Below are 18,605 nucleotides of genomic sequence, written 5' to 3' on the forward strand. Positions count from 1 at the left end.
TCTTTCTCTCCCTGAACACTGCAGAACGCTTGGTTTCTCTTGATTTTACTTTCTGTTCATATCAAGGGAATGCTGCCTGTGAGTTCAAAGGAGAAAAAGATGCTATTTCTTGGTGGAGGCAGTAGAGGGGAAAGTAGGTACAATGGACAGAATCAGAATTGGATTCTCACAGGCTGTGAACCTGTGATAACAAATAATGTAACTATTTCCAAAAAATGGGCGAAAACGGAAAAATTCGGCCTTTTATCTGGACAAACTGCACTTCCAACTAGCTGACTGCCAAACATGAAGAGAGGGCTTATTTCCCTGGATGTTTCTGGGGTGTGCATTCAGGCTGATGGTGAGGCTGCCTGGCTGGGGACCGGCCTCCAGGCGAGGACAGGTGTAGACAACGAGTCCATGCGTGACAGGTAGGTGACCTCCTAAGGTTGAAATGGGCACACCTGTGCACATAAAGAGGCTGCTGTCAGCACCCCCCTTACCCCCTAAAATTAAATTGTTACTGTGCTGTTGCAGCCAGAAAGTATTCTGATTTTCTTTTGAAACTTTGTAACCCTTTCCCTTCTGGTGCCCTGCATATTTGGGATGATGGAACCTGAGGTTGTCAGCTGGTATCCTCTCTGGTGCCATGGCAATTGAATATCGAGTTGCAGCTACTTCTGGAAAAATGTCTCATTCGCATTTTCATTCTTGTTTTAAATATCTTTTTCTTTTGGCCGCGTTACACGGCCGGTGGGATCTTACTTCCCCAACCAGGGATCGAACCTGAGGTGGACATCTTAACCACTAAAGCAACAGGGAAGTCCCTCACTTGCATTTTCTATCCATCCAGGCCTTGACATCTTAAATGACAGCAAGGCATCATTTAATAAAAATTCCAATTCTTGCTGGGAAAGATTAAAGGTAAAAGGAGAAGGAAGTGGCAGAGGATGAGATGGTTAGATAGCATCACTGACTCAACGGACATAAATCTGAGCAAACTTTAGGAGATAATAAAGGACAGGGGAGCCTGGTGTGCTGTAGTCCATGGGATAGCAAAGTATCAGGCATGATTTAGTGTCTGAACAGCAACAAAATTTGAAATTATGAGCCAGATTAGTGTCAGGAAGGCTAGCATAGGATCTTTGAAGACATTTTGAGCAAGTCGCAGATAAAATGTTCAGTCCTTTCCTGTTCACACATCTCAGAGGTGAACAAAACAAAACAAATCTTTCCAATTAGGTGTCTGGGCTGTAAGCCGCCTGCTGGGTCTCCCTAGCCATTTATAGCTGGCAAAATAGAAGTCCCTGCTGTGTCAGTCCTCAGTTCAGCTTGAAATGACTTTAGCGAAAGGTCAGATGCTGTGGCTCTGGGGACGACTTCCGTTCTCCAACAGACTGACATTAAACCTTTTCTAACATTCTATCTAAATTGGTTTCCTTCCTCAGTTTCTTGTCATCGGCCTCTAGTTAATGCTCCCTTGAGCTGCTGCCACCAAAAATGGATATTTTATCACTGCTTCCATGTGTGATCTGGACAGTAATGCTTCTACCACCTCTGTTGATGATTAGAAGGCTTCAAGTGATGATCGGTCAGTGCTGATCCTTTGAAATATGTTTTGTTAAAACTTTTATTTCAAAATTGAATACTTTCTGATCATGTGGCCTGACACGGGAAATTATTTCCTTTTTGGAATTCTTTTTTTTTAAATTAATTAATTAATTAATTTTTAGCTATGCTGGATCTTCAGTCCTATGCAGGCTTTTCTCCAGTTGCAGAGAAAGGGGCTACTCTCTAGTCCTGGCACAAGGGCTTCTCAGTGTTGTGGAGCAAGGGCTGTAGATCTCATGGGCTTCAGTAGCTGGGGCGCATGGGCTCAGTAGTTGCAGCTCCCGGGCCCTAGGGCATAGGTTTGAGAGCTGTGGTGCACAGGCTGTTACTCTGGGGCATGGGGGATCTTCCCAGATCAGTGATGTCTCCTGCACTGGCAGGCAGATTCTTTCTCACTGAGCCACCAGGGAAGGCCTAGTTTGGAATTCTTGAAATAAAAATATTCTGCTTCTGGATGGGGGGAGGGGCTAGGTGGTCTGTCTGTGGAAAGTGCAAGGCTTTGCTTTCCTGTCGCGGTGCTATATAAAGGTCCTGGTTAAACACTCATGGTGGCTCGTGGGACCAAGCACAGCCCATGTCTGGATTCATCCCAGAAGCTCTTCACCTCAACCAGGAGGAGAGGAGCCTGGAGCTTTAACGCTTTCCCTCCTACTTGGGAAGCCCTTCTTATTCTATTTCTTCTTGGGCTTACTTGTCAGAACATCGCTACTAAATAATGCCTAAAAGTTAAACCCAGACTCTACCAAGAGCTAGTCCTTGAGAATCTGACAGACTCTGTGTGGTTGAGTTACTTCACCCAGAAACCACATCACTTTATCCTTCCTTGGGTGTTCAATTTTGTTCTCTTTTTACAAATATGCGAATCCATCTTCCTGGTAGGGAGGATAGCAAAGCCCAAAGCTTAAAATGGCATGCCTCTAAAACCACTCTTTCCAACAAATCAGCAAGTCCCTGGCCGTTAGCTCTCAAGATAGTGTCACTTTAAAAAAGCAAATAGAAGGGATATAGTTTTGCCTAAAACCTACAGAAGGAAGAAAGGAAGAAAGAAAGGAAGGGAAACTGAGGCTGTGGGATCAGGAGGCAGAGTGCGTGGAGTTTAAACCCTCAGAAGTTCCTGGAGCTAAATGCATGTCTTTGATGACACATAAATAGACAGTTATGAACAGACACACACACCTCTGTGAAGAGCTGGTCCCTGTCATTATGACACTCAGGAAGCACAAGAAGCATGACCAGATGGAGAAATCAAGGCTGATCGCACCTCAGGTTTGAGACGGTGAGCAGAAACAGGAACATGTTGGCTGCAGCTGGACCCATTAGGATCCAGGCTCTGGTTTGGCTTCACAGACCCTCCTTTCAAAACTTTGCACCCAAATTCTGAATACACAGTGGACGCATCTGTCCAATACTCTTGTGCATCTAAGAAAGCTTGTAATCCCTGAAAATCCACCTGGGAAAACAGCTGTCCACCTGGATTAGAGGTGCAGGGCTGAAGAGCCCAAGTGGGATGCTCCTGGGGAGACAACACAGCCCCTTGCTCAGCTGCTGGCGGAGCTCCAGGAAGGATGCAGATACGCCTGCCACGCTGCTGGAGAACGGCATCTCTGATCAGCCAGTGCCTGGTGCAGAGGGCAAAGGGGAGGGGAGGAGAACCACGGCCCTAAAGGCTGGAAACAGCTTCGGTCCTTTCTGGCATCTGCATGATGACTTTTCCACCGACGTTGCTGTTTGCTCTCCACATTTTTCATAAAGCTTGCCTAATTCCATGAAAGCCCTAAGGCTTGTCTTGGCCTTTCTCCTATTCAATCTTCTTCCTCCTGCACAGAGTGGAATGCTTTCCATCTGCCTTAACGCCTTCCTTTCTCTTTTAAAGTCAAACTGTCTAGAATGATGGGGCAATGGAATTTAGATACTCAATGGGCTCAAATAAGGTTTTTCATATTGGTGTTTTTCAGTTGCTAAGACATGTCCGAATCTTGGTGACCCCATGAACTGCAGTACACCAGGCGTCCCTGTCCTACATCATCTCCCAGAGTTTGCTCCAACTCAGGTCCTTTGAGTTGGTGATGCCTTCTAACCATCTCACCCTCTGTTGCCCCCTTCTCCTTTTGCCCTCAGTCTTTCCCAGCATCAGGGTCTTTTCCAGTAAGTTGGCTGTTCACATCATGTGGCCAAAGTATTGGAGCTTCAGCATCAGCATCAATCCTTCCAATGAGTATTCAGGGTTGATTTCCTTTAGGATTGACTGGTTTGATTTCCTTGCTGTCCAGGGGACTCTCAAGAGTCTTCTCCAGCAACGCAACTCCAAAGCATTAATTCTTTGGTGCTTAGCCTTCTTTATGGTCCAGCTCACACATCCATCCATGAGTACTGGGAAAACCGTAGCTCTCACTATATGGACCTTTGTCAGCAAAGTGATGTCTCTGCTTTTAAATATTAGATGAACTAATATTTGAGACTACTTGAACATGTACTGTGATTATGATTGTATTTGACTTTTCTTTCTATTTCAAACTGGGGAACTTTAGAGAATTCTCCATCGTGGTGAAATTTTCAGTTTAATCCTTTAAAACTAATATTTTGAAGTTTAAAAGCTGGGGGAAAAGAGCCTGAGGAAATTCCTCCCTTCTGAAATGGTAAAACCAGGTAACAAAAAAGAAAGGAAAGCACTCAAATTTTTCCAAAACTCTGAAAAGAAGAAAAAAAAAGAGCCTGGAGTAGAATGGAAGGAGTGAGCTAAACCCTGGTGGGAAAATACATGCCTAGAAGCTGCATCTCATTCAGGTTCATTTCTCAAATTTTAGGGAGTGGAAGGAATAAGTTGATGCCCCAGGAGGAGAAACATAATAAATGAATCCGGGACACCTGAGAGTGATGGTTGGCAAAGGTTACCACATATGCAGGCAATATTTCTGTAGAAATAAAACCTGAGGTTTTAAAAGTATTAAGTGCTATAAAGAAATGGCCATCCATATCAGAAATTGAACAGATGTGTATATCAAAAAAATAAGCATACAGTTAAGTGAAGCCAAACTATGCACAGGGATGTATATTTGAATTTTTATTATCAGCTTGAAACAAAACGTTTTCAAATGAGCTATGCACATTATTATGTTATGTGTAAGTAGATAAGGTTTATCTGTAAGAAGCTGAAACCCTTAAAATAGCAACAGCTTAAACTATAATGTCTATTCTTCACTTGTATAAAGGGAGTCTGAAGATAGGTAGTTGACAACAATCAAGATGATTTCAAGGTGCATTAAGCATCTGTATTACTGCTTTGTCATCCTTAGCATAAGACTTATGCTCCAGAATGGCTGCCTGAGCACCAGCCATAGCATCTGCATTCCAGCTAGTAGAAAGCAGATAGCAGTAAGTAAAAAGGGCCAAGGGCTAGCTTCCTTCCTTTTTTCCTTTCTTTCTTTCTCTTTTTTGGCCCTGCTACTTAGGATTTTAGTTCCCTCAGCAAGGGTCAAACCTGGGCCTAGCAGTGAAAGTGCTGAGTCCTAACAACTGGACTGCTATGGAATTCCCAGGTTAGCTTTCTTTTAATGAGATTTCTTTCTCACATATTGTATTGACCAGAACCTAGGTCACCCAGTTTCAAGGAGCATGGAAAACTTGTTCTGGGTAGCCATGTGCTCAGCCCCAAGTCAGGGGTTTTATAACTAAGAAAATGGGGGTAAATAGAGGCAAGAAATAGACTTGGCCACAACACATTTCTGCTGATGGAGTTTCTTGAGCCCTTGCCTATGTGGCTGGCTTGCATGGAGAGCAGGTCTAAGGTGTCAGATGACTCTTGTTCTCCATCTTCCCAGTCAGTTCAAAGTCTTCAGAGTGTGAAGGAAGGCAAACGGTGGCTTTTCTGAGTGGTTCACTGTCAAGAAAGTTAGGTGTTAATCCCTGGGAAGGAATTTTCATTCTTTCCATATGCTCCTAAGAGGAAAGGAACATTTGCTGTGTTATCCACAGAGGTTTCTTACTTACCTACTTTCATTCAAGTTGTTCTCCAGTGCATACTAAAGAATCTTCTATGCAAATGAAATGGAAGTCTGCTATCTGATCCCTAGACACACAGGATCATCTCTTTCATTACCTAACACTCCTCTCCCCCCGTAGCCCCACGTAAGCTAGGCATGCCTGCAGGAGATAGCAGCATGGACCACAGACACCAAGATTTAGCCAAAATGGGTTTATTATAGGTTATCCATGTATTACAGAATTTCTGGGAGGCAGGGAAACCAGTCCTGGCCATTCATAGCCGGGGATAACGCACACGGAAACACGCAGCCACACGGCATGTTCTTCCAGCAGATGATCTTCCAAGAACTGTTGCTGTTGCCTGGTCTGTGGGTCCAGGCACAGGACAGGGGGTGTCTGCTGGCTGCCCTGGGAAGCCCCATTAGGTGTTTCTGCTTCTGTGCCTGTGAAGGGGGCTCTTGCTGCATTTGATTGCTTCCCCTGGTGCTCACTTCTCTTTTCTCAGATCTTGCCACACTGCACCTGTTTGACTGGCCTTACACCTGGACTTAGGGCTTTCCACCTGGTACAGTGGTAAGAATCTGCGTGTCAATGCAGGAGACGTGGGTTCGATCTCTGGCTCGGGAAGATTCCCTGGAGTAGGAAATGGCAACCCACTCCAGTATTCTTGCCTGGAAAATTCCATGGACAGAGAAGCCTGGTGGGCTACAGTCTATGGGGTCGCAAAGAGTTGGACATGACTGAACACACACACATGCACGCCTGCACACCTGGACTAAACAACAACAACAACACCTGGGCAGAATTCTACTCCCAGGACACCTGCGGTGGAGGCGGGAGGCGGCAGGAGGGGTGCTGGGTGAGCCAGTCTGCAGGCCCCCATCTATTACCACCAGGGAATAACCCTGCATTTGTCTTGGCAAATTATGAAGCAGCCAGGTATACTCTGATAAATGTCTTGCGAGAGAAACAGCCTCCATTTATCATTATCCCCATTTCAAACACAGGGGAGGATGCGAATCCCAGAAAGGCAAATCTGACCACAGAGTCAGTTGGGATTTGAATCTGAGGCTTCTTTAGTGAAGCTGTGTCTCACCGTAACTTATCAGCCTTTCTCTATTTTTATGCTAGGAAATGTAGGCATTCTGGCCAGTGTCACGGGCTGAATTATGTGTCCTCCTCAAATGCCTCTGTTGAAGCCGTAAGCCCTGGTGCTTCAGTATGTGACTATATTTAGAAATATGGCCTTTAAAGAGGTAATTAAGGTAAAATGAGGTCATTAGGGTGGGCCTTCATCCAAGATGTCTGCTGTCCTTATAAGAAGAAATCAGGACACAGATACACAGAGGGATGAGCGTGTGAAGACCTGGGAAGAAGACGGCCATCTGTGTGCCAGGCAGAGAGCTCGGAGGACCCAAGCCTGTGGACACCTTGACCTTGGACTTCCAGCCTCCAGGAGTGGGAACAAATAAATGTCTGCCATTTAAGCCGCACTGACTGTGGTAGTTCGTTACGGCAGCCCTAAGCAGACTAATGCAAATAGGAACTGAGTTTGCCTTTCCAATAGAAAAACTGATTTCAACAATATTTATATTTTTTTGGTTTTGTTTTTCTCTTCCTAGACTTAATGAGTTTGGGGAAATTTTTGATCTCACCAGTGCTTATTCTTTTCCATCGAGTCCCACAGATGTGCACTTATTTGATTACCTAAATGCTACAGCTTGGGAGTAATCTTATCCAAGCAAGGTGCATCCAGGTAGGGGTCAGAGAAATAAGATAATGAGGTTGAGAGCAAGGAGGGAGTAGGGGGAGCTTTGTATCCACCAAAGCCTGAGGTGAGCGTTGGAGACTGTGGGATCCAAAATGCCTCTATTTTAGGGCAAAAGAGAATTTTTTTCTCTTGCAAAAAGCTGTAAGGACCAGAAGGGTGCTGACTTGGTAACGGGAAAGTTAGGAGAAACGAGAACCGTGTTTTCATTTGATGCGAGAGGGAACATGGTGAATGCAGAAAGCACCCCCCTTGCCTGCTGCCACTAATGCCTGACCCTGCTCATTAATCTCTGCCGCTTAGCAGAGACCTGGAAAATTGCAATTCTCCGCGCCAGCAGCCCCTGTTCAATAAATCCCGAGCCAGCAGGCAGAAGCAAGAAATGGCCCGAAGCTTGGAGCTGGCTTGCTGCATTCCGCGCTGCTGCCCAGCAAGGGAGACTCTGTTTTAACTCGGGAAAAACTGGCTGAGGGAGCTGGGGCCTCTTCTTGTTCATTTCCAGCTTTTAAAAGAGCGTGTTGTCTTTGTTTTTATTAGCGTTTCATAGGATGCTTTGTGCCAGCATTGTGATGAACTAGGTATACCAATTTATTTTTATTACTATTTTTTTTTCCTCGGGAGGAGCTGACCTTTTCTCTAACACTAGCTGCCTTGTTCTCTGGGTGTATTTTGATCCAATTTGAGGCTTAAGGGATAAAAATCCCAATTCTTGCTTTTCTTATTTGTGTCTCTGTTTTCCCTGCCTGGAGGGCTGGGTTTTCATCCTGATGAAGGAAGGCACCTTAGCTGTCCTGGGTCACTCTGTAGTCCTGGTGCTGGAGAGGGTCAGTGGCCAGTTCAGAGGCCTCCAGAGCCCAAGTACAGTCTCTGTGTATCAAGGGCAGCCCAACTGACAGATGTTAATTCTTTCCCAGTTAACATTACAGTTTGAAAGAAGGTAGGACATTCTAAGAAACTTGGCATTAAAATATCCCACTTGCAAGGCATACTTAAGTTAAATGACTGTTATTTCTTGATGGCATACTAAAATTTAGGTTCTTTTATAGTACGCTCTGTGCTTTGCCTCCTAATCAAGGCAAACTCCCACTCAGGACAATTATATCCCAATTTACTGCTTATGTGCAAATTTCTGATCTAGGGGATTAGGCCTTAGGAGGTAATTTGTTTCTATAAAATAAATCCAAAAATATGGAGGGTTATAAATGCGTAAACGAAAGGCTTTACATCTGTGTGTGTGTGTATGTGTGTGTGTATACACAGCCCCTGTGCTCATGAATTACTGCCAGTATCTCTAGGCAATGACTTTGCATCATCATAAACTCAGAAACAAATATAAGAGCTCTTCTGATCAAGCATGGGGGTTCATATATTTTGGAATGAGGCTGAATTTCAAACTTTAAAAATCACACCCAGAGCTGTTGCAGGATCCCTGAATAGCTCTGTTTTGCCCTGGAAGACTGCGTGTCTTTTAATTTTGAAAGAACTCATGCTAAATGAGAGAAGTCTGCCACTTGGATGGGGACTGGGAAGATGAAGAATACTTTTTCAAGCAGTGGAGAATAGTTTTTCAAAAAGTGTGGTTATTAGTCACCCCTTTTGTCTGGGCAAGTGAGTGTGAGGCTAGCTTTGGGGACGACCTCCCCTGTCCCCTCCCCAGAGGCCTTTGTTTTGAGTTGTTTCAATTGTGTCTGACTCTTTTCACCCCATGCTCTGTAGTGCACCAGGCTCCTCTATACATGGGATTTCCCAGGCAAGAACACTGGAGTGGGCTGCTCTTCCTCTAGGGGATCTTCCTGACCCAGGGATCGAACCTGAGTCTCTCATGTCTCCTGCACTGGCAGGCAGGTTCTTTACCACTGAGCCACCTGGGAGGCCCACTAGGCACATTAAAGCACTTACATTCCCTCTCCCACTCAGCACCCTGCTTTATTTGAAGAATTTCTGAAACGCTATTGCTTCTCTATACACTTACCTTTTTATTTTCTGTTTCTCCAGAAGAGCAGGGTTTTGTCCTCTGTTCTCTCCCAGCCCCTAGAACAGTGACAGGCCTGCAGGAGGCCTTCTGGGCCATTTATCAAATGACTGAATTTGGTATATGAATTCTCCCGGACTGCCTGGTAAACAGACAGATTTTCTGAACTGGTAGACCCAACCATGTGTTTAGACTTGGACTATCTGAGACTTCTTTTTTTCTCCCTGGGCAATAGTAACTGGTCCATACAGCAGGCTGTCATCTTGGTCTCAGTCTAGGGAACTCAAGGTAACAAGACATGGGGGAATAAAAAGAAGATTTGGAGCAAGACCTGGATTCTGAATCAGCCCATGGCCAGCACTCACCGGGTGCTCTCCAGTGAGGCAGGTTATGGTCTCTGAGCCTTTGTAAATTGAGGACCATGGACGTTTCCTGCAGCTCTCATAACTGGCCAAAGGAGCCAGACAATGCATACAACATGAAGCTACTTTAAAACCTATCCCTGGATGGGAGAGGCGTTTGGGGGAGAAAGGACACGTGTATGTATAGCTGGGTCCCTTTGCTGTTCACCTGAAACTGTCTCAACATTTGTTTGTTAACTGGTTATACCCCAATGCAAAATAAATAGTTTCATTAAAAAATTAAGTAGTTATTGACAGGTACGTGCTAAGTTGCTTCAGTCATGTCCAACTCTGTTTGATCCATGCACTGTAGACCACCAGGCGTGTCTGTCCATGGGATCTTCCAGGCAAGAATACTGGAGTGGGTTGCCATGCCCTCCTCCAGGGGATCTTCCTGACCCAGAGGTCAAACCCACATCTCTTATGTCTCTTGCATTGGCAGGTGGATTCTTTAGCCCTAGCACCACCTGGGAAACCCATTGATAGGTAACAGAAGAAATAATAAAGCCTAGAGAGCCCCAAAGTTAGATCAGGTGCTGTTATGTGTTGAATTGTGTCTGACCCCACATTCAGATGCTGAAGCCCTGCACCCCTAGCCCCCCACCACACCATCCCTCAGAATGTGGCTGTATTTGGATACAGGCCCTTTATAGAGGTGATGCAGCTAAAATGGCTCAGCAGGTAAAGAATCCACTTGCAATACAGGAGACATGGGAACCTCGGGTTCCATCCCTGGGTTGGGAAGATCCCCTGGAAGAGGAAATAGCAACCCAGTCCAGTGTTCTTGCCTGGAGAATCCCATGGACAGAGGAGCCTGGCCGGCTACAGTCCATGGAGTTGCAAAGTCAGACACGACTGAGCAACTAACACACTACTACAGGTTGATACGGCTGCTCACCAAGAAACTTCAATGGGCTGTAGGGCTGATCTGTGTTTTATCCGGATGAATTTACACAAAGGGAATTTTTGTCTCTCAAACAGTTTTCCTATTTGCTGGATTTTCATGGCCATATCAGAGGCCTGTAGGATCTATTTGGGATTGTCTTCACCTGGTAACAGTTCCTTCCTTTTATATTTATGATTCTCGATTTTCCATTTGCTCTCAAATGATCTATAAAAGAAAATCCGCTTATGTCTATGAGGGAGAATCCATGTAATGCTTGGTGAAGACTGGTTCTTATTACAATGGCATCTTCAAGAAGGGCTCCCTTACCAATTCTCTGATGGTGTAAAATGCAAAACAGCAGGGCCATTCCCTGTCTCAGTTTCTGCAAGGAGAAGGCTGTATTTCAGGAAAAGAGCGTAACAAACACCTTGTTATTTGTTTCAGTCGCTAAGTCATGTCCTACTCTGCGACCCCATGGTCTGTAGGTTGCCAGGCTTTTCTGTCCATGGCATTTTCCAGGCAAAAATACTGGAGTGGGTTGCCATTTGCTCCTCTAGGAGATCTTCCTGACCCAAGGATCAAACCCATGTCTCCTGCAATGGCAGGCGGATTCTTTACTACTGAGCCACCAGGGAAGGTCTAGAGCCATGCAAAGTGTAAGTCTGAATAGAATGAGGTTCCTTCCTAGTGGGGAGGTCACAGAAGTCTGAGCCGCAGGGAGCATTGGTTCTTCATCAGGCTGGGCCATCAACAGTGCTCGGTGTTGTGCCTTGGTTGGTTGATGATGTTTCTGCCTGGGGAAAAGAGTATAATTGTTTGGGATGGTTTTATAGCTGTGCTTTTCGTTCTGAGAAAGAAGATGGATGGGAACACAGACAGATGGATGATGCAGATAGTTAGATACTGTGGTTGAGACTGCCGCTGCCTTGCCTGATAGACTGTGAGCCTCACCTCCTCAGACTTGCTCGTGTCTCTGAGACCCGGTGCTCCAGGTAACGGACCCGACAGCATTTGGGTGAAGTCTGAAGGGCTCGTGGGGAGTCCTGCTCACACCTCTGGAGCTCCACGGTCAGGAAGGTGATTTTTCTCTCATGCTCCAGGGGAGTTGGCAATCAATATCTTTTTCTATCAAACCAGTGTATTTGAATGAATCATCTGTCGACCATTCTCCTATTCAGCTTCAGAAATCCTTCCTGGAGGACACACAAAAATGCTAAAGTTCTAGGACCCCGGAGAGAAACAAATGATAAGAACTGTACAGTCCTGGGCAGTTTACTTGGTGCTCTGGTGAAATACTGCCTGCCCAGGCTCAAAAGCTACTGTCAGGAGCCGGGTGGGATGTGTGCTGTCCACTCCAGGTAGCAGGACTCTACATAAAAATGCCAGGTGCAGCCCACCCAGTGCAGATGTGAGCAGCAGATGCTCTTCATGGAGCTGCAGTGGGCGGAGGACACTGGAGGAAGGGTGGCTGCAGGGAGGTCTGGAAATGAGGGTGGCATTGGTCCCCTGCATGACTTGCCAGAATCTACTGGCCCCTCTGGTGGAGAAGTGTGCAGAGCCTGATGCCCTCAGGGCCTCCCAGATGTGGGGCCTAGTGGCACCTTTCTCTTGTACTATTCTGGCTGTGTATTCGCAGGACCCAGAAGTCATCTTTAGGTGGAGGACTCTCTGTGCCTTGCCCTGCTGAGTGAGGACCATCCCAACACAAGCCCAGCAAACGCAACCTGCCACCCCAAAGACTGGGTGGGGTTTGATGCCCTGGGGCTCCGGCCTGGCTGTGTTTGGTGGTTGTGTGGCTGGCCCTGCTGGAAAGCAGTCCCTCCCTCTTTGTGTTGGGGCCCAAACATCCGTGAGTCTCACCACTGAGCAGATGGCCAGGCCAAGAACCACGTGACTGCCCATATCCTCTGCTGACTTAGCAAGTTCTGCCCCACACCGATGGGTCTCGGTTTAATTTACACTGCAGCCTTGAATTTACTCATGACATTTGTGACCAGGCGGAGCAGGCTTGGAGTTTTTATTTTTTTTGGCCATGCCACACGGGTTGCAGGATATCAGTCCCGGACCAGGGATGGAACCTGGGCCACGGCAGTGAAGGCTGGGAATCCTAACCACTACGCCACACTGAACTCCCAGGGCAGGCTCTTTACAAAACAGTTCTACCTCTCCATTTTTGAGATGAGCAAACTGAGACTCAGAGAAGCTAGTCTAAGGGTCCCAGAGCGGGCAGAGACACCCCCGATCCACCCTTGTCTGGACCTATACCCCTGCTTCTGCTGGCAGCCTTATCAGAGGTGGGAGGGTCTGAGGGCTGGGAGAGGGTCAGCCCAACCCCACAGCAAGCTGGAGGTGCTGTCTGCCTGCCTGAGACCTCCTTTCGTTATTCCTCTGGGCTGGTGCTAGGAACAGGCACTGTCCTGGCACATTTTCCATTCAGGAGAGAAACCTTGCCTCTTTTTCACCGTGCTGCTGGGTGGGTCAGTGCCCCACAGAGGTTTTGTTGTGCCCCGCTGCCCAGACCCCTCCTTAAGAGCACTGGGGTGGAAGAGGCGGCTGAAGACTCCCTGCAGCATGGAAATGAAAGGCCTGCACCGGACAGCTGCCTGGCTTATCGATGGACTCACTTGCAATCAACCATTGGTTACTTGTGGAATGCCTGCTACGTGCTGGGCCCTGTGTGAGCCGCTGGAGCCAGATGGATGAAGTCCCCGCCCTTATGGAGCTCAGATGGGGTGATGGACCCCCAAATGGGAAGTAGAGCAGGGAGTAAAATAAGACAGAAGTAGCCCCATGAAGAGCAGCAATGCGGGGGGAATGGATAGGGTGTGCCCTGGAGGAAACCCACCCTCCCCAGGGCCCTTCCTGTCCCCCGCAGGCAAGGCCGAGGTCCTACCTCTGGGTTTCAGCTGATGCTGCTGGTCGGCATCTCTCTTCTGCTCTGGAGGGATGGCAAAGGGAGGTTTCATATAGCCCTCCTGCACCCCTCCACCGTCACCATCACCCAGGTCATGGGAGGGAGCCTTGGCATCAGTGAGGGGATGTCCACAGGGCCGGGGGCACTGGGCGCTGGCTGTGGTCCCTCAGTTGCCCTTCTCCATCATTCCCTCACTCCTGCTGAGCATGGGGTGCTTAGAGCTCCTTTTTTTTTCTAGCTCCCAGGATGACATGGACCCATTGCCAGGCCCTCACATCATTTGCATTGGACCCTGTGTCAACGTCAACAGTTCTAACTGTTTCTTTTTCACCACAATCTGAGTCCTCCTCCTGCTTTGAACATCCCTGGGCAGCTCAGCGGAAGCACTAAGCATGGCAGACCTCCAAGAAATGCTGGACTCTACAAAGTAAAGACTCCTGACACATCAGTGGTTTTCTTTTTTAAACACTGGAATATTTTTCAGAGGGAGGAATCTATAAATCACTTTGGCTGAAGATATTAGTTGAAGATATAATTGCGAAATCCATTTTTATGACCCATCCTTACTGTCTCATTACATATTCCCTAAATATACATAATTTTCCACATCTTCATTCATCATGTGTCAAAAAATACTATTGCTGTTTTCTTCCATTATTGTAAGAGGTAAAAGACGAACCAGGCTGCTCAAAAGCTTCAGACTGCTGCAGCATTTTAACTCTGAAAGAGAAAATCTCCCATCTTCTTTTGAGTCAGATCTCATTCTCCCCCTCTGCAATCAGGTTACAGTAGATACAAGGGATCCTCTGGGAGGAGAAGCACCTGGGACTCCAGACCATCCGGTGATGATTCTCAGTGCACAAGATACTGCTTCTGCTCTCTGCTGAGGACAGATGAGCTGGAGCCATCATGCACTGGTCTGATAGATGCTTGCGCTCCAGTCACACGCTCTTGTGATAATCACTTTTGTTTTTGTTTAGTTGCTAAGTCGTGTCCAACTCTTTTGCAATCCCGAAGACTGTAGCCCACTAGGCTCCTCTGTCCATGGGATTTCCCAGGCAAGAATACTGGAGTGGATAGCCATTCCCTTCTCTAGGGGATCTCCCCAACCCAGGGATGGAACCCACATCTCCTACGTTGGTAGGCAGCTTCTTCCCACTGAGCCACCTGGGAAGCCTGTGATAACCTTGGTGAAATGTTTTTAAAGGATGAATTTGAGCCTCAGGGAACTCCTGTCCTTCCTGATGTTTCTGCTCCTTAGAGAATCTCTGAAGAAAGGGACTTGGAGTGAGGATTAAAATGCGGATGGCTACCCAATGCAGTAAGAGACAATCTTACGATTCTCTGTATCATCTGGGGTCCCATGGGTTAAAGACTATCACTCCCAAATAATCCATGGACAGCAAGCTGCTCAAAATCTCGGTGGTCAATCTGAGACAGAGGGAAACAATTTTACTGATTTAGGTCATGGACCAATCAGTCCAGTAAGGCTTACAAAGCCAGCATCTTCTCCTCCCAGATGGAGATGGGATTGGAGGGCTCCGGGCGCAACCTGCTTGGTCTCCGAGAAAACTGAGGGGAGCCTGCTTAAGGATCTGCAAAGGAAAAGTTATGCAACCAGACACATCTCTCTCTCTTTCACCTATCTACCTATTTTTTCTATCTATTGCTATCTATCTATCTAATCTATAGGCTTCCTAGGTGGCTCCATGGTAAAGAATATTCCTGCCAATGCAGGAGACAAAGGTTTGATCCCTGGTTTGGGAAGATCCCCAGGAGGAAATGGCACCCCACTCCAGTATTCTTGCCTGGAGAATTCCATGGATAGAGGAGGCTGGTGGGCTACAGTCCATGGGGTCACAAAGAGTTGGACATGACTGAGCGACTGAACACAGACGTCTATTTAGTCTATCATATCTATTTATCTATCTACCCATCTATCTAAACTATCATCTAACATTATCTATCTGTCTATCTATGAGAGAGAGAAAACAGAACAGAGTAAGCAAGAGAGGAGGAACCTGTGTCGCTTGCACATAACCCCAGCGTCCTTGACCCTCTGTTCTGGGGATGCTGACTGGATACTGTCATCCAAGGGCACAAAGTAAGACAGATGGAGAAGGGCTGGACCGCACTCAGATTAAGTGATGAACTCAGGATGCTGGTGATAAGGTCAAGGAGTAAAGCCCTGGCAGTGCTCCCTCAGTGGGCTTCCTGTCCCACCTCCAGTGCTCCCCATTCTCCATCCCCAAGCTGGATGTGCTCCACACGCTGTCCTGACCTCTGCTCCAGGTGCGAACCCAGGATGGCAGGGATGTTCTCAGCCCAGGTGCTGAGTGGGGGGTTCTGCCTCCAGTTCCCTCAGGAGTTAACCCCAGGGCCTTATTTGTTACTTCATCTTAAGCCGAGTAGCTGGATCTCAACTCTGGCTACATCTGGAAATCACCTGAGAGCGTTTTTTAGAAAGTAGGGCTGTCTGACCCTCTGCCCAGGGATGCTGATTACTCTAACTTGGTCTTGTTTGAAGGAGTACTTCCGCTGTGGCTGTGAAGAGGCAGCCTGAGTCTGGGATGGATCCTCATGACTCCATTAAAAAATAGTGCCTTTGATGATTCTGATGATCAGCTGTCACTAAACTGGAGTATTAATGATTCTTCCCTTCTGTGACTAGAGGGTTTGTTTATTTATTTTTCTTATATTTGGCTAGAAATGTACACAGCACAAAGGAAGCGTCAATACAGGTGATCACTTCACCGTGGCACCAATCCTATTTTCAAGGATCTTAACTGTGAATGAGTACAGCCCCCTGCCACAGCAAACAAATGTGAAGCCTACGTCGTTGAAACAATTTGTTAAGATGTGCAAGTCCAGCTTGATTGTGAAGGTCGGATGGTATCATCCATCTTTGACAATGGTAGAAATAGAAGCCCTCATTCAATCAGTAAATCTCTTGTGTGTGTGCGTAGAAGCTCAGCGCCTCTGTTAATTGGAGCTGTTCTGAGCAAAAGCTACCACTGGGTCCATTAGCTGTAGCACTATTTAAATTGTATCTCAGGAGGTTCAAGAAAGAGGGGAACATATGTACACCTATGGTGAATTCATGTTGATATATGACAGAAATCAAACCAGTATTGTAAAGCAATCAGCAATCAATTAAAAATAAATATTACCAAAGGTAAAAAAATAAATACAAATCAGTAAAAATATTTAAAAAATTGTATCTACATGAGAAAGCAGAGGGAAATAATAGCACTGTTGGTGTTTTAAGCTTTTTTAAATTGAAGTACGGTTAATTTACAATACTATGCTTGTTTCAGTGTACAGCAAAGTACAAACACCTACACATGTATGGATATTCTTTCTCAGATTCTTTTCCATTATAGGTTATTGCAAGATGTTGAGTGGAGTTCCCTGTGCTATATAGTAGGTCCTTGTCACTTACTTTTTATATGGTGGTTCCTCACTAAGTTGTGTTTGACTCTTGAGACCCCATGGACTGTAGCCCGCCAGGCTTCTCTGTTCATGGGATTTTCCAGGCAAGAATACTGGAGTGGGTTGCCATTTCCTTCTCCAGGGAGTCTTCCAGGCCCAGGGATCGAACTTGGATCTCCTGTATTGCTGGTGAAGTCTTTACCAACTGAGCTACCAGGGAGACCCTATTTTATATATAGTATTCTGTGTATGTTAATCCCGATGTTAAATGGGGCCCCAAGGAACAGAGATTGGTACAGAAAGTATCCACGATGCTGAGACTGCGTTTCTGACTTTCCTCATCCCTCCCTGGCAGGGGTAGCGACTAGGCAGTCAGAAGACGGCTGCTTCTGAGCTCCGAGGAAGCCCAGGACATGCTCCACTGGCTTGTACTTTGCAAATTAGGTCTTGTGCTGGGGGAGGTGCCACGTGGCGCCTGGAGCCTGGCTTGATCCAGAGCCACTGTCTTCCTGCTCACTGCTCAGTGATCACCTTCTGTTTGTGTTTTTCTTGCTCCAGATGGGCAGAAGAAGGTTCAAGAGGAATTTGACATCGACATGGACGCGCCAGAGACAGAACGCGCGGCAGTGGCCATCCAGTCTCAGTTCAGAAAATTCCAGAAGAAAAAGGCCGGGTCCCAGTCCTAGCGGGAGAGTCCCTTCCTAGTCTGCCAGGAGACACCACCTTCAGCCATCATCCACCAAGAAATTAAGAAGAAACAGCGCCCTCAAGAGAAGTCCTCATCACATGATACCCATGTGCACCGCAGTCCCTCAGTGCATGCACAGAGACCTGTGATATTTATACCCTTGTAGGAAGGTGTAGACAATGCAGTTGTGAGCAGCTTAATCTCTGTTTATCTCTAGGACCATTCCTCCTGCAACTAATTATTTTCCTTGATGTTGTAGTAAAATGGAGTTAAGATGCGTGATTAAAGTGTCTGCCTCTGTCTCCCCTTTTACATTAACTTGGAAAGTTACTGCTGTTAGCAGTGACTGCAGGCTAGATGCCTATTTCCCTCTCCCTCCAAGAGTTAGAGTTGAAACATGGTGCCTTCTGTGAGCAGTTTTCCTGCTGAAAATGGGAGATATGTGCTCAGCTGTGCCTGTCTAGTTCGGAGAGCTCTTACCGCTGACTGGTAATGGGCAATGTATTTTCTTCTTACCATGGGGTTAGAGCTCTGGGTCCTGGAGAGTCAAAGAATCAGAGGGCTCCTGGAGAATTGTGACTCATGCAGAAGAACTTGAAGGGGGAGGGCAATGGGTCTATTTGGGCGTGTCACCCAGGTTTAGGCAGCAGGCACATTTCAGTGCCCTGGGGGGTATGTCCCTACTACTGAGAGCCATTTCACCACTCACCTGCCTCTCCCCACTCATGTGGTGCTCTATGGCAAGGTGGCCCCTTGCCCCCCAACTCCTTACACTCCTCAGGTAGTAATTTGCTACCTGTTAAGACTATTTAGCACATCCTGCAAATGGGAGAAGCTGTGGGTTCTCTCACACCCCATCTCTTCCCCTGCAAACTTCACAGATAAATTGCTTCCCACACCCAAAGGGTAGGCAGGAATGAGAGGTCTGTCATGTGCAGAGGAGTTGAGAGCCAGGTGTGTATTTGCCTTGGGG

The 18,605-nt window shown here is 46.7% G+C and overlaps 1 protein-coding gene across 1 annotated transcript in view; it reads left to right on the forward strand.

Annotated features, from left to right (window-relative positions):
• The window catches only part of PCP4 (Purkinje cell protein 4), a 68,270-nt gene extending 50,356 nt beyond the window's left edge, over positions 1–17,914 (forward strand). The window contains exon 3 of the mRNA XM_027960682.2: positions 17,503–17,914. Coding sequence (XP_027816483.1) covers positions 17,503–17,630 — 128 coding nt within the window. The 3' untranslated portion in view covers positions 17,631–17,914. The remainder of the gene's footprint in view (positions 1–17,502) is intronic.
• The last annotated feature ends 691 nt before the right edge of the window (positions 17,915–18,605 follow it).

Source organism: Ovis aries, chromosome 1 (assembly GCF_016772045.2).
Source record: "Ovis aries strain OAR_USU_Benz2616 breed Rambouillet chromosome 1, ARS-UI_Ramb_v3.0, whole genome shotgun sequence".
Classification (NCBI taxonomy): Eukaryota; Metazoa; Chordata; class Mammalia; order Artiodactyla; family Bovidae; genus Ovis; species Ovis aries.